The sequence below is a fragment of the Stylophora pistillata genome, chromosome 12 (assembly GCF_964205215.1).
Source record: "Stylophora pistillata chromosome 12, jaStyPist1.2, whole genome shotgun sequence".
NCBI lineage: Eukaryota > Metazoa > Cnidaria > Anthozoa > Scleractinia > Pocilloporidae > Stylophora > Stylophora pistillata.
Window position 1 is genome coordinate 4374322 of NC_142530.1, and position 16016 is coordinate 4390337.

At 40.6% G+C, this 16016-nt stretch overlaps 1 protein-coding gene across 1 annotated transcript in view; it reads left to right on the forward strand.

Annotated features, from left to right (window-relative positions):
- Positions 1 to 1095: 1095 nt before the first annotated feature.
- Positions 1096 to 16016, forward strand: part of LOC111325965 (uncharacterized) — a 39760-nt gene continuing 24839 nt past the window's right edge. The window contains exons 1-18 of the mRNA XM_088740887.1: positions 1096 to 1408; positions 2498 to 2686; positions 4960 to 5057; positions 5457 to 5507; positions 6274 to 6696; positions 7059 to 7211; positions 7588 to 7680; positions 8033 to 8128; positions 8475 to 8570; positions 8728 to 8820; positions 9381 to 9476; positions 9844 to 10017; positions 11098 to 11139; positions 11704 to 11930; positions 13709 to 14092; positions 14377 to 14590; positions 15097 to 15331; positions 15738 to 15784. Of these exons, the coding sequence (XP_088597013.1) occupies positions 1287 to 1408; positions 2498 to 2686; positions 4960 to 5057; positions 5457 to 5507; positions 6274 to 6696; positions 7059 to 7211; positions 7588 to 7680; positions 8033 to 8128; positions 8475 to 8570; positions 8728 to 8820; positions 9381 to 9476; positions 9844 to 10017; positions 11098 to 11139; positions 11704 to 11930; positions 13709 to 14092; positions 14377 to 14590; positions 15097 to 15331; positions 15738 to 15784 (2833 nt within the window). The 5' untranslated portion in view covers positions 1096 to 1286. The remainder of the gene's footprint in view (positions 1409 to 2497; positions 2687 to 4959; positions 5058 to 5456; positions 5508 to 6273; positions 6697 to 7058; positions 7212 to 7587; positions 7681 to 8032; positions 8129 to 8474; positions 8571 to 8727; positions 8821 to 9380; positions 9477 to 9843; positions 10018 to 11097; positions 11140 to 11703; positions 11931 to 13708; positions 14093 to 14376; positions 14591 to 15096; positions 15332 to 15737; positions 15785 to 16016) is intronic.

A 16016-nucleotide genomic window follows, 5' to 3' on the forward strand; every position in this document is an offset into this window, starting at 1 on the left:
AAAGCGAGGAAAACAGGCTCACTGTTCGTATTTCTCGGGCTACAAAATTCATTTCATCAAGGGTATCTATTAAAGAAGTTTTTAAAATTATTTTTCCTGCACTGTGCTCGATTAGATGCCAGCATAATTTATCTGACTCTGGTGGGGGGGAGGGGGTTGGGGGGGGCTTATGCATCCATCTATTATGAAAAATTAAAGAGTGTCCTGTTTTGTGTTGGGCGTTTAGTGGAGGAATTTAGTCCAGGATTCTAGCCTAGCTCTAGTCTAGGATTCGATATTCCTGAGCAGAAATCCTGCGGAAAACACCCTCTCTGTGCGCCCCTGTGAGAACGAGAAAAGAGAGCTGTCCGAAAGACGCTCCACTATGAAAAAAAAACAAATTTGATTAAGGCTGATTGCGTGCAACAACATTTAATGCTACACTGTTCCTGTTGCCAGGGAAATCTGATTACTGTCTGCCTAGCGCAGACTTTTTGTATGAAGTTTGGCTCCTAATCTGTTGGTGAGTGATCTTTTTCATGATGTGATAGTGGAGAGAGTTAAAATAATCTCACTGCCCGTAATTTCAAGAACTGAAGTGAAAATGGATTTCCTCATTTAGTAACCTCAATACATAGACATATAGATATTTTTTAACTTTTCCTTGAATGTCCTTTTACTTCCTGGAACACAAATCCCAACAGCTGCAGGGTGAGACAGAGACAAAACAATTGTTAGCTCAATTGGTAGAGCGCTGCACTAGTATCGCAGAGGTCAGTGGTTCTAATCCCGTAACGGCCTGATTTTTTTCAGGTCTGATTTTCGCTATTGTATAAAATAGCGCTCTCTACTGCGAGGATCGTGCATCATACGTATCTACAACCGCAGTTCAAAATATATGAACTTCATATATTCATTGTATCAGAAACAAAACAAGAAGAGCAGAATCTTTTGTCATCCTAAACAACTTATTTAGAGAACAGGAGGTTAATCTACCCAAACTGAGACTATCCAGGCGTTTACGTCTATTGGTCAGAGGTTTGACCAATCAGGACGAAGCATAAAAATTGGCAGACGATTTGTTCGTGCACCACTGTTAAAAGAGGAAATACCAGTGGAAAAACTCGGGAAGTACTTGGAAGGGTTACCACAAAGGGCTCGGCTTAAAAAACAACTGGCAGAGAACAAGGTATCGAAGGTTGGATCGACCTTTTAAGAACTCCGAAGAGTTTGTTCAATTTCAGATCTGTTGAGGTTTCAATTGGTTCTTCTTTAAACTGTCCCTCTCCGAAGTGGCCTTACCTAGAATGCAACTTCAGACCATGAAGTTTGTCCATGTTCTTCCTGTGGTTTACGGTATCGTGTTGGTGCTTGGACGTGCTGGAACAAGTCATGGAGAAACGCAATCGCAAAAAGAAATTTTGGGTTTGTAAGTATCAGAAGCAATTTCGTGATTTACCTTATAATGAGCTGTTGACGGCAAAGCTACCGACAGTCACCCTAAGTTAAAACTGTTACAAACTTTTTTAGATATAATCGTGACGAGTTCCAAGAACACGTCTTAAGTAAGCCTTTTAACTTCAAACAAATTACCAGTCAGCATTTTACTTTTCTTGTAGCTGATTTTGATCACGTTAATTTTTTTCTTGATTAGTTAAGCCCTTTTTTTGCCGACCTTCACTTCGTCAAGAGACTACGAAAATATATAGCAAAAGAAGCGGTTTAGAATGTTCCGAGTCAGTGAATGCAGGGATTCTCTCTTTTTTGGACAACCTTCTTATATGTAACTTTTTGTTAAAAGTCAAAAGATTTTGTTCGTGATAAGCTGAGAAAATCGCCCGTTCATCTGCAAGCACGCGTCGTGTCAAGTGCTTAGAGTGAACAAACACACTTTTATCGCCACAGATACAAAACATATGCATTAATCTCGTTAAGGAAAAGTGGGGTCTTGGGGGCAAGTATTTTATCTATAAATACAACAACTACGAAAGAAAACTGATCATCTGACACATTCAATCACACTGAAGACCTTCCTGTGTGTCTAGCAAACAAGTTCCAGATAGATCTGTTTTTTTTGTTTTGTTTTGTTTTGTTTTTTTTTTTTTCTGCATGGGAAATACTGCAGAGAATTTCTTTTAGTTAGACCTTTCCTGGTCCTTCACGAGAATAGAGTGGTGTTGCTTGTACGCGAAATTCAACGGGCTTAGGAAAAAAATATTCCGTCAGCCATGAATTTAAAGCATTATTCATGTAACTGTGGATAAATTGCAAACAGATAAATTCTGGGAATTGACAACACCCATTCCCTTCCACCCCTCCTTGAATTTACGATATCAACCCTGCAGCCTTGCTTATTTCAGTAGTATTTCCTGAACCACGAAAAATTCATGGGTAGCTCTAAGAGAACCCTCATGCTTCGCTTGGTAACTCAGAATACCGATCAAAGTTTCAAATATGTTACGCATTTTTAGTACATTGGAACAGCGCATGAAAATCTTCATGATCATTGATTTTACAGTCTAGATGAACTGGACAGACTGGCTGTAACAACTCCGAAGTCTGACGAAACTAATAGAAAAGGGCATTTCTGCACCTTCTATGTACCACACAAGATTCGCGTTTCTCGAGAGTTCAGAAGGAGAACTATAAAGAGTTTTCAAGTGGCCTGCCGGCAAGGCGAAATCGCTCAACGATGCACTCAATACAGGTAATTATTCATGAGATACGAAACGTTCTCGTCTATAAGAGTACTTCCTTTGCCGCCGGTTTGGGTCACATCTTCACAACTGGATTGGCCATAATAGGAATGCATTTTCAATGAGTCTCTAGAATGGGTCGCACATTTTCGGGCATTTGGGGGAAGATTCCAGTTCAAAAGTTTCTATTTTAGCCCAAAAGTGACTGAGATGGGGTATTTAATGGGCCTAAGAATAGACCATGATGCGGCAAGGATTCTGAGGAACAGTTGCACACACCCAGAAAGTCGACCCAATTACCGCTCACCCCCGTCCCCCTTGCTGGTAGCCCATTCATGAGAGATTTTGCAAATACATGTCATATAACCAGTGTTGTTAATCTTATTTGTTAATAAAGCAGGTTTCGTATGATGCACGATCCTCGCAGTAGAAAGCGCTATCCATGCAATAGCGAATATCAGGCCTGTACGGGATTCGAACCACTGACCTTTGCGATACTAGTGCACCGCTCTACCAATTGAGCTAACAAGCCAACTGGGAGCAGGCCGTTAAGTTGATTCGTTAAGTTGATTCGTAAAGCAGGTTTGTTTTCTTCATAAAAAACAGCACTGACTACATTGCCACCAGTCATATTCAGGCGCCTTAAAGGAAATCTAAAAAAACGGGACATGCAGCCATCGCAAAAATAATCAGATTTTGTTATTTTAGTAACGTCGGATCGGAAGTGAATACTTTAGAATTCATGAATTCTTCTAAACTGGGGTCAAGTGAAGTCAAACAGCCAAATTTAATGTGGGTAGTATTTGGTTGGATCTAAATACAGAACCACATGTTTTTGCAGAGAATTCCCCAAATCATCATGCAATAAGTGAGCCAGTTAAAAACATTTCTTTCGAATAAAACTCCTCCACAGGCAGTACACTTGACCTTCCAAGTTAAATGAAACAGTTATTCGATCAGTCAGCAAGCTTTTCTCGAAAAACACATGAATAAAGGCTGATAGTTTCGAAAGAAACTGTTTGGGGCTGCGTCGGTGGGAGTAACGAAATAATTTGGATATATCAACAAAGTAAAGTGTGTGGTTTTCCGATTGCACGCATTCGCGCATAAGCATCCAATTAACAATCTGGACCTGGTATATAGCTATCGGCAATCACAGTTCTGCTAGACGGACTAAAAAAAGAACGAATCGTTTTAAAATAGCTTAGTGTCGGCTTTGGTTGGAAATAAAAAAAATAAGTAACTAATATAGCACGATGGATGACAGCTGCAACAAAGGGTTAAGATCACAAATCGGTAAAACCAAGTTTTTGTTTGTCAGCGAGGCACACGTCTTTGGCACGCGACTTAATAAAGTATTTAAGGACTTTACGTCTTTGACCTGTCCCCTTGAGAGGGCTTAAGTTGCTACAGTAGCAATTTTAAGGGTTACTTAATGAAATTTTTCACAGGCATGGGTTCCTTCGTCCAAGGAAGGTTGAAATCTTAAACATTTAATATACTAAATTAACCATTTCACAAGCTAAAAAAATAAAAAAAGTGTTGCATCAAAAGCGCGGACATTTAATTGCTAGCTAGGTGTAAGCTCTCTTTCTCTCTTTCACTGTTTCTGTTTGATCCTCCGTGGTCTGGCTTGTGGCACTCAGCAGAGCGGTCAAACGTCAATGCGTGTGCCGATAACTAGATGGCGTGCTCCGGGCTGTCAGAGCCAAATTGTCTGAAACGAGTTAAAACAACCACGCAAGCCAGTACGTCACCATGCTTTTTTAAGAGGGCACCACCCTTTTGGCAAAGCTAATCAACAGGAAACCCGCACTTCAATACTAAAGTTTTGTGTTCGAAATGTCTCGAGTTTTCTTATGGACGTTTCAATTAATTTTGTTCCCTTAATTTGCGAAACCGGAAATTGGCGTGTGGGAGGCCAACATATATTTGTTATACGGTCAATAGAGGATTTAAGATATTGAAAAAAAAAAAGATTTCGCCTTATTAAAAGAATGAAGAATAACTTGTTTACTTCAAGAGCCAGGAAAGAAAGCTAGTGGTGTTTGTAGCACAATAAACTCACAAGAGCCGTCTCTGTATTCTTTGTTTTGACTACCTTCTGCCGCTTTTTGCGTCCCCATCGCTGACATTGTCCAAGAATTACGAACTTAGAACGAATACAATTTCTTTTATGCACAGGATCAATGCGAGCAATTTCCAGTCCCCTAACGCCGGCATTCCCGATGTTTGATTGCTGTTGTGGGACTGTTTCAGGAGTATTTTTCGTTTCTTTCTATAGAGTCGTGTTTGAGCCAACAGTCCATGACCTGACCAAAACAGTTCTTCAGAAAGTACAGAGATGTTGTGATGGATGGAAAGGCATTAACTGCAATCAACGTATGTTTTTGCTTCTAATAATCAACTGTTTTCTCTTCCCTCAGTTGTTGATCGGAAGGAATTCTGAAGAAGAGCCTCTTTGCAACGTCATGTAGGAAACTTGTTTGTTCGTATAAATACTCTCAGTCGTTGAGCTGAAAATGCTTTAGGACTTAATCACATAACTACCAAGATCCAATTGTTGATTCTCCCCTCTAGCTGCTTGACATTTTCTTGTGAGTTTGTTACGAGAATTTGGTGTTCGATCAGGATAGCAACTCCTACATGATTAATTTGAAATTCTCTTACTTGCTTGCAGGATATAATGTATTTGTATTAGGGAGAATTAACATGTTCATCACTTAATTCTTGGAGTAAAAGGGTTATCTAGATGGACTAACGCTCAATTGTATTTTGTAGGAGTTGACTCGTTGAGTCAAAAGAGGCAGTTTACGGATCTAGAGTCATTCAGTAAGTTGGGAGGGAACTTTGTTAATAATCCAAGTGATTAACCTTGATGCATTGATTTTGTAAGGTCATAATGAGATAAGTAGTCGGATGTTTTGGTATTGGTTAAAAAATAGTTCCCCCAAACAGTTCGTGATCTGGTGTATTGGATTAATGCCGGTATCTAAGCAACTGCACACCCACCCCTCCCCTAACTCAACCACAGTCAAGGGATCATAAGCTGGGTCAATGCTGGGGAATGGGAGGGTGGGTGCATAGTTGGGTTAGTGCTGGGGGATGGAAGGGGTGGGTGCATAGTTGGGTCAATGCTGGGTGATGGGAGGGGTGGGTGCATAGTTGGGTCAATGCTGGGTGATGGGAGGGGTGGGTGCATAGTTGGGTCAATGCTGGGGGGCTGGGAGGGGTGGGTGCATAGTTGAGTCAATGCTGGGTGATGGGAGGGGGGTGCATAGTTGATCTAGCCCCAGTTATTCAAAGGGTGGATAACGCTATCTACAGGATAAAATCTCTATCCGGTGGATAGCACAGTACGTTTTGGTAACATTTATCTGCCGGAAAATGATTTATCCGCCGGATTGTGATTTGTCCATTGGATAGCGTCATCCGCTTTTTGAACAACCGGGCCCAGATATTCACATTGATCCGATGTATTTTAAAGGAAAAATTCTCCAAACTCACATCATCAATATTGACCTTGATAATGCCTGATTGTGCCTTTACGGATGAATCTGAGGCTTCTGTTAATGAGTTATTTTTTCTTCCTTGAAAGCTTACACCCTTAAAGAGATCAAGTGCTTGGAAGTCAATGTAACCATCGAATACGATAACGTCACCATCACTCGAAACCAGGCCATCGCCGAGATGAGACAGGTGGCCGGCGAAGCGAGAGCTGAGCTCCACACGTGTCCAGACGTGACGGCGAGATTGCGTGACGTTCATATCAGGAACCGAATCAATGTGACATCCATCATTGCAGTTTTCTATCTCCAATCTAAGCTTCCTTCATCCACTTCTCTTTCAAGCATCGACATAGACTGTGTTAAAGACTCTGGGATTTTCATGGATTTGAAAGCTATACCTGAGCGCATTGCACCAAAGTTCAATGGTCACCCAGCTATAGCAGTTTTTGTGACCTATAACACGCGTGGGCTCTGTTGCGATGAAGGACTTGTAGAGAGCAGTGGCATTTGTGGTGAGCGATTAAGTTGGTTTAATCTATAGAGCTATCTTCTCAATAGTTCGACTTTGGCTTTACACGTCACGCGTTGACAGGTCACGCCAACATTTTCAAAAAACCCAACATTCCAGCCTTTAAAATGCTTGATTCTTTCGAGAGTCTAAGTGGCATATCGGTTTCCTTCTCGACGATTGCTACATCTCATGCTTAGGTTACCCACAATCCGAGAGGAACCTCTTGGTTTGGGGGTCCGAGTGGGAAGGGAGGTGTCGGGTGCAGCTTCTTGCAGGATAGCTACCAGTGTTTTTGGTTTTTGTTTTTGTTTTGTTTTGTTCTTTTTGAAGCTTTATCTCTCATATTCTTACTTATCTCTATAGTTCCCTGTGCCGCTGGTTCGTATCATGACCTACATGCTGGGCGGTGTATAGGCTGTGATGAAAATACTTATCAACCACAGAGTGGTCAAATATCGTGTTTGGCTTGTCCTGACGGTATGGTAGCTGATGGGGTGAATGCCACCAAATGTACTAGTAAGTACCTTGCATGAAGCACTATTTATTAAAAAGGTGCATTTATCTCCTAATGCTGCCCTGGGACCAGAAAAAAAGAAGGTTCATCGGTCAATTTTATTGTGTAGTTTATTTTCTTGGATGTCATGATGACGACTACAGCTCTTGTGACAAGACTTATTGGATCAAAATCAATATCTGAACAATTCCCCACTTACCCCTCCCCTAACCCAACATTAACCCTAACCTGTTATCAACGGTTGACTGTTGTATGGTTAGGGGAGGGGTAGCTGGACAGTAGTTCAGATACGGAGACTGATCCGACTTTTTCAACTTTTGGGTTCTATGAGGGTCACTTATTTTTTACTTGAACAGGGTCTTTTTTTTCCTCCCATAGGGACCTGTTCACCGTCTTGTCTCAATAACGGCCTGTGTTCAGACGGTTTTTGTTTCTGCCCGTCTGGTTACACCGGAGAGGCTTGTGAACAAGGTAAGTGGCGGAATGGAGCCCCGTCCATTCTTATCGGAGTAAAGAGTTTTTCCCTTTGTTGTACCTGGTCTACTTTTTGATAAAGTACGATTTTTCATCAAAAAACGAAAATCCTCCGCAAACTGTTTTTTAAACATTGGAATCGGGTGGAGACATGATTGGCGGACGAGAACTGAGTTTCAGAAAAACCTTATGTCTTTAAGTGGTTAATTCCTGTGCTGTGGAATGATTCTTTATAAGCTAAGGCATTTCGCTTTTCGACCATATAATTGTGGACGAAGCATAAATCTTCGTGTTAAGATTTAACTAACAGACAGATATAGATGAAAAGTTAATCAACTCACTGTTTTAGCTGTTTGTGTTCCAACCTGTTTGAACGGTGGTTTCTGCTCAAAACCCAACCAATGCGCGTGTTTAAGCGGGTGGACTGGGCCGAGATGCAGCAAAGGTAAGAAGTAGCGGTTTGTTTTCTTATTTCTTTTTACAATTTTTTCCTATTTACAACGCTGAATTTTTCACTGAAAATTTCTCGTAACCTGCTATTGGATTTGTTATGCAAAGTCTTTTTGTTTCTTTGAATTTAAGCCAACGTTCATTTTTCTATTGCAATGTTGTTCTCTAGTTTTTGGTCTTAGATAACTGGCGAACAGGCTCCCCGTTCAATCAGACGTGGAGACCGTTGTGCTCCTCCAGGCCGGGAACCTGTTCGCAGACAAGGCCTTAGACGCCTATCACTCCTCTGGTTTCTTTTTTTTTTACTTACGTTTCATGGATAACTTATATTGACCTTGTAGCACTGTGCTCGAGCCCGTGTGAAAATGGTGGTATCTGCTTGGCACCCGACACGTGCAACTGTCGGCCTGGTTACTCAGGGCCTACATGCAAAACAGGTCAGTTCAATCAATTGATTATTTTTTATGAGTCAATTTAAAATCTTAAACAATATCATGCAGCATACTAAGCTATATTTAAAGAGAGAATTGACATAAGTAGCTACTTGTCCATAAATGACAGACTAGTTTCCCTCTCGCTTCCTTCTCGCTTTAGATTTCTGTGATCCAACATGTAGCAACGGCGGAACATGTTTGGCTGGAAATTGTTCTTGCACACCTGGTTGGAATGGAGACAGCTGTGAAACAGGTTTGTGTTAACACGCACTTAATAAATGGGCAAAGATCTTCCATCACTCCCTAAAACAGCCCAAGAAAAAAAAAAACTAAATTCTTTATTGTGACTTTTATGTCAGTTACCTCCCAACCTACCTCCCCGGCGGTTCAAATTGAGATTCAACCCCTGAAACTCCTTGAACGAATGATTATAATTGTCAATATAGATAGGTTTGGTTACAATGAATATATGAAGTTCATATATCTGATTTATCATCATGGGTTTATTACGAATCAACTTAACGGCCTGCTCCCAGTTGGCTTGTTAGCTCGATTGGTAGAGCGCTGCACTAGTATCGCAGAGGTCAGTGGTTCGAATCCCGTACAGGCCTGATTTTTTTCAGGTCTGATTTTCGCTATTGCATAAATAGCGCTATCTACTGCGAAGGATCGTGCATCATACGTATAGATAGGTTTATAAGAAAAGAACGTTCAAAAATAGAATTTCAAGTTTGACTCCTTCTTTCTCGAATGATTTCTTCTAATGGAGGAACAAACTAACGAAGTCTCACTCCATTCTCATTTTCTCGTCAGCTCTGTGTATTAATGGATGTGCTAACCACGGCACTTGCATCGCACCTGAAAAGTGCGCATGCGCTCCTGGTTTTACAGGCTCTCAGTGTCAATTAGGTAAGATTGAATGAAAAGTTTTTGCATGATTGCTATAAAAAGAAGACAAAAACAAAAAAAGGAGGAATTCAGAGGTGTGGCTCATAGAATCGATTTCGCGATCAAAAGCTTTACGAAATCTACTAGATCATCTAGAGAGGATTTTTGGCTATCTTGACCATTTACCAGTTTTCTGAGGGACGTCCTGGTATGTTTTGCATACTGCTATCATAAACAAGAACGAACACGTCTTTTGTGGAGATACATGTCATGAATATTAAGAAATAATGAATAATGGTGTCAAATATTCGTCACGATCGTGGGTTCCTATCAAAACATTGACTGATTTTAGCTTGATTGGTTTTCTAATTTCGAATTGGATTTCCAGGAGTATCGTTCTGTTCTGGTTTGCCTGATGGTGATTATAAAGATCCTAACAATTGCCACGGATACATATCATGTTCTGATGGCTTAATAAATCACAAAGACTGTCCGACTGGCCTCAGGTACAACTACACTATAAATCAGTGTGACTGGCCAGCAAATGTACAATGTGACCAAGGTATGTATTTACAAATAAATAGGTAGCTCCAATCTCATGCCTTTTCCCTTACTTAGGGTGGGGCCTTTTATCACCCCATCCCCAAGTAAGAGAAAAGGCCGTGGGAACAAGGTTGTAGTGGTTCGTCGCAGTCATGCAATCGTTATCAACTATGATTTTTGTTTCGGTGTATCCCATGCCCAGCCGTTGATTGTAGATAACCGGTCGAGAGTTCAAATGTCACTTGAGTAGTAGCACAATCAGTGTTTTGAAGCGTAAGTAGAGCCTACTGAGAGTCCTAAATCTCGCATTTACAGTGGAATCCCGCTTTCTCGAACACTCGGTTTCTCGAACCTCCCGATATCTCGAACCAAACCTTGTTTCCCTTGGATTTGCTTCACTTGTAATTTCACCTCCGATTTCTCGAACTCCCGAATTCTCGAACCAATTTGCGTTTCCCCTGGATATTCGAGAAATCGGGATTCCTCTGTAGTTCAAGTTCTCCATAGCTTATCTGCTGGCTTGCGAACTAAGAGTCGTTCGTGATCAATCAGTTGGTTTCATTTTGTTATGAGACCATATAAAATAAGCACAGGCATGTCCGTCAGAAAAGATTGAGGATAGGAATTTTACCAAGAATGAAGCATTAATAATAATTATTAATAATTTACATAAAAAGCAAAGACAGACGAAATTTTAACAGCGCGGTATTTGTGTTACAACTTTGCACTTATGTACATGAAAATGCACTCGTTTTCAGCCAATCAGACGCGTGTAATGTTTCCGTGTATATTAATTACAGGTTTATCCTGCTATATGTGCGCTGTCACATTCATTCAAAAGTTTCTCGAGTAAAACATTTTAAATTTGTACAAGATGACACAAAGGCATAAAGAAAAATGAGTGTATTAAAGGATCTGATTACCCCCTATCCCTCAGATCGATGCTGATGCGATGCTCTATAAAGCCGAAATTCGCTGTTGTAAAAACACTTTTTCATTTTTATCCATATCAGCAAATCATTGATAATAATTGCTGCTTCACTTTGAGAGCTAAAATATAATGATTTTTAGTTGATTTTTTTATTTATTTCTATTCCAGACGTCATAGACGTCAAATGGAAGACTATCCTGTCTGATGCTAGTAAGTATTCATGCCCCAGGGGGGAGGCATAAGGAGCGATTCCATGATTCAAAATTATGCGTAAAATAAAAGGAGACTAGGCTCGGTCACACGGGAGGTTGGGTAACGTTCTCTAAGTTTTTACAACGTGATCACAAAGGTGACGGTATGTAAAAGCTTTCGTGAAAGCAAAAGGAAAACAAAAACTTTTTCAGAAATTGTAAAACGGTTTGACATCTACGTTTTTAAGACGTAAAATTGTTTAAAGTTTTGTGGAAAGAAAAAAAAATCCTAAGGGATAAAGTCATCGAGAATGCTCGAAAAAAAAAATACATTGACAACTTTGAGAGAGCGATTGTCCAAATATTATTAGGCAACATCTAAATAAACATAAAATGTGTGTATGAGTAACCCTGATTTAGAATACAGAAATGTTTCATTTCAACGAAAAAAGACTTCAGATTATAGTTAAAGAGGGTTCAATATATAGTAATGATGTTTATCTTTTCAAATGTTTCTGGAGTTATTTTTCAACGTTGTCAAACGTTGAACTTTTACTAACATTTTTCCTTTTTTTCCTATCAGTTCTCCCCGGTGCGACGAATGAGCCAGACCTTTGCTTCTCGTGGCGGTCCCATATCAAAACTTTCGACGGCCGCTTCATTTACTTTCCGGGTCGCTGTACGTACAAACTGATTCATGATTGTGAGGACGATCTGTTCTCTGTTCACGTTTTTACCGATCCTTTGTGTAAGAATCTCACAAACTGCCGCCGCTCGGTCAATTTGTACCTAGGAGGACTGGACATCAAGGTGAATTTCTGTAGTGTTATTCCTATTGGATAGATACCTTAGTTATCTGTATTCCATTGGTTAACACACCTTAACCGCAGTCACGTGATTATTTATGTATTTATCATTGTATATTTAGTTCATTAGTATTCTAATAAAGCAGTTGTTTAGAGCACTTGGTCTGTGCACGCGTTGCTCTATAGAAGTATACATCGAACTCTAATACAGAACAATTTCTTCGGAGGATATTTGTAAAATAATCCACCAACAAGCGGTTGGCGGACAGCGGTTGATCAGAGCTTGTACCACAACCCAGCGGTTAAACATAGGGCATGTGCGAGGGGATCAATTTTGGGCGCCCGCGCGCCAATTTCCCGCTCAAAATTTCTCGGGAAAACACAAGAAGCAACCATTGTCTCGCAAAGTAAGCGAAAAAAAATTGAAACGTTCCTAGAAACCTGTCAAAGGAAACAAAAGGAAGAGTACCTTAATGAGCTCGTCGAGTCAGTACAACGGAAAGCACTTAGGATAATCTTCTCCCGTCTTGACTATGGACTGGCCTTAGTGAGGCTCGGCTGCAACCCCTCGTGGTTCGCAGAGCTGAACTGTGTTCCAGGTTCATGCCTGGGGCGAGGTGGGCTGAACCTAGAAGTTACATCCTTTCTCGCACCACAGAGGTGCATCATGGTCATTCTTTGCGAGCCGGTAATGTTCGAGTAGATCGGTTTAGAGGGGCCACAGACAGACTTAATAATTTTGTGCTGTAATAATTTTGTGATGTATATTTAATGTAGTACCTACGTAATACATATATCTTATTAACCAAGCGCGAGGGCGTACTGGGAGAATATCGGCCCGAGGTCTTGACAGTACGGACCGAGCGCAGCTCGGTCCGTACAAAAAAGACCGAGGGCCGATATTCTTTCAATACGGTCCCGAGCAAGCTTGATTAATAAGAGATTTATTATACGGCTGAAGTTCAAAAGGACACAAGTGCGGTATCATTCGGGACCATTCGGGACAGTGCCCGGTCCAATACTTAGAGAATATTGACCGGCAATAGAGCCTTTTGATTGGTTGATTTTAGTTATTGGCCCTCTGACTACCCGAGTCGTGTAATAATGACCCATACTGTAATTCAGCCTTAGCTGCGACAGTATGGAATTCAACGATCATCATCAAAATTCGAGACTTTTCGAGCATAAAGCTTATTCGATTCAAGTAAGGGTTCGCTTTAAATACACTGTGAGTTGCAGGCTTATGCCACCTAGTCATAACCTACGTTCGCATGTGCGCAGACGTTTGACTGCTGTGTTTTTTTACGAATGACCAAGGATTTTGCAGACTTATGATACGAAATTGATGCAGGACATAGAGTTTTTGAGTATTCTGCCTCAAATAATAACCTTGAATGATGATCATGTTTGATATAGAAAAGATCAAACCCTGGAAACGCTTATAAAATTAGGCACGACCTGTGGAAAATAAGGAAGACTTCTTTTTTTTTTTGCAGTAACATAGGCATAGAAATTTCACGAATTTATGAGGAATTTTATCACAAAATTTGAATCGAGCAGGCGAAGTATGTACAAAAAGGAAACATTATTTCATAATAATGGCCAATTTGGGATGAATGACGCGGTCAAAACACCTGGGAACACCAGAAACGTCTTTTTCTCTCACACTTGAATTATCAGCGTCGCTCGGCGAAAATTCTTAATCTAGCAATCTCCTCCATACATAAAATGGTCAGTTAAGAAAATAAACTCAACAGACCAATAATTGAAAATTTCTGTCAGATTTCTCTAGGAGAACGTGACCAAGTTACAGTGGCGAACAAGAGTGTTTCCCTTCCCCACGTCGTGAACAGTGTTGTCATCGAAAAAGTGTCCAACTATGTCATTACATACGGTTACAATGGAATGACAGTATTATGGGATGGTATTGATGCAGTATACGTCCACGTCTCAGCCAATCACAAAAATAAGACTTGTGGGTTATGCGGCAACTACAATGGCTTACCAGATGATGACATCATGACGTATAGACGTCAGCAGGTTTCATCTATCGCCAAATTTGGAAATAGTTGGCGTATGACTGATATTTTTCACATGTGTCCCAACGTACGGGAAGAAGAAACCAGGAATCCTTGCAATATGCTTACGCAAGGTAACAGGACGAAGGTAAGCGTATGGTGGAAATTCAAGCACGGACCCGCTTACCTGATTAGTTGAACAACTGCAAACATAAAATGTTCAATATATGATGAGAAGATCAGTAACACACTGGACTGCGCTCCATGTGTTTCTGATATCTATTACGGAACAGATGCACTGCAACAGCAGAATCTATTTGTTGCCGGATTTTTTTTTTGGAATGCATCGGAAAATTGATCCAAGCGCCAAGAGGATCCACAAAACATCCACTCTAATTCCACTTTACCATTTTGTTTAATTTTCGTCTCCAGATCAGAGGCATCTGTTCCTTCCTACGGAATGCGACGTTCTTTCCATGTCACGGGGCTCTCGATCCTGCGCCGTTCATCAAAATGTGCGAGGAAGAACTCTGTAGGTGCAATTTGACTGACCGGTTTGACTGCGCATGCTCAGCTTTCACGCAGTACTCCAGAGCATGTGCCCGGAATAAGGTGGCTATACAATGGAGAACAACTGATTTATGCCGTAAGTTATCTTCTGTTGACAGAAAGCTTTGTTGTGCAAGGTCAAAAACCTTTGAATTTTTTAGAAGTATTAAAAAAGAAGTTTAACTTCTAAAGATGATTTTTCGTTGTAGTTCTCCTTCGGAAATAACTTAATTAACAAAGCCGTCACCTGAAAAATTAATGAGGCTCACGATAAGGCCTTACCTGACAGCAGAAGAACAGCTCATAACTCTTAGCAAGGAAACAAAGGATTTTCAATCTTGAACTAACACCTTTGATACGGTCGAAAATTTTATTTAGCAGGAAGAATAAATTTAGAAATCGCTTTCTTTGCCACGTCGCTGTCTGTGAAAAATGACTGTAAAATTTTGGATCAGTGTAAGTGTCTCAGCCACTACGCTTCTACCCTAACCAAACCTTAACTTGTTATCAGTTGACCACTCTCTCCATCTGTCTATACAGTGGTGCGCACGTGTGCCTGCTACATAGGCTGAGCGGAGATTAAATCAATTTTTTATTTCCTAGCTGTTACGTGTCCAAAAACTCAGCAGTTCACCGAATGTGCTTCCTCCTGCCCTCCAACGTGTCAAATCAAAAACAGAAATTACATTTGTCCTGAGCGATGTCTTGACGTCTGTCACTGTGGTAACGGGACAGTGTATGATGGTCAGCGATGTGTCACTGTACAGCAATGCCCCTGTGTTCATAATAAGAAGCATCACCCGCCAAACTCTGTCATTAAGCGCGATTGCAACAACTGGTAAGTAAATGGTATCTGAAGCCCCTTAGATAACCATAGAACGTGAAGTTGTCAAGTAAAAGTTTGCTGTGCGAATCACTGACCTGCCAAAAATGTGCAATTGAATTAAAAGGTTTCCTATTTTAAGGGACACTTTCATTTTAGGTGAAAATAAAGAATTTCGGCAGGTGTAAGTTCCTTCAGAAAGCCTTTGCCAAAAACCCTTTAAAGATGCAAAGATATTTCTTTCCACAATTTTGCATCTATTTATGAAACAGTCGAGAAAAGTTTTGTTTATGATTCCAACTTCCAACAGGACCTTCCATCCGAGAAGTGGGATCGCTCAATGACTACATTTCTTGAACATCGTATGAAAATTAAAAAATTATTTCTACGTTACTGATTTGATATTTTTTTTTTAATGAAGCACATGTGCCAATGGCCGATGGTTGTGTACAAACCGTCAGTGTCCAGGTAAGAATGTTTCGCGTTTCTAATATTAAATGTTGCTTCGAGAGTGGAGTAACCGGGTTATTTACTGTGATTTAGATATTGTGACAGGGGACCAATGTCAGGATCTGAGCAAACGCGCCCCTACCCCTCCCCTGACCCAACATTGACCTTAACTTGTTGTTAGTTGACATTTGTTGGGTTAGGGGAGGGGTGGGTGCGCAGCTACTCAGATAATGACATGAATCCAGGTAAT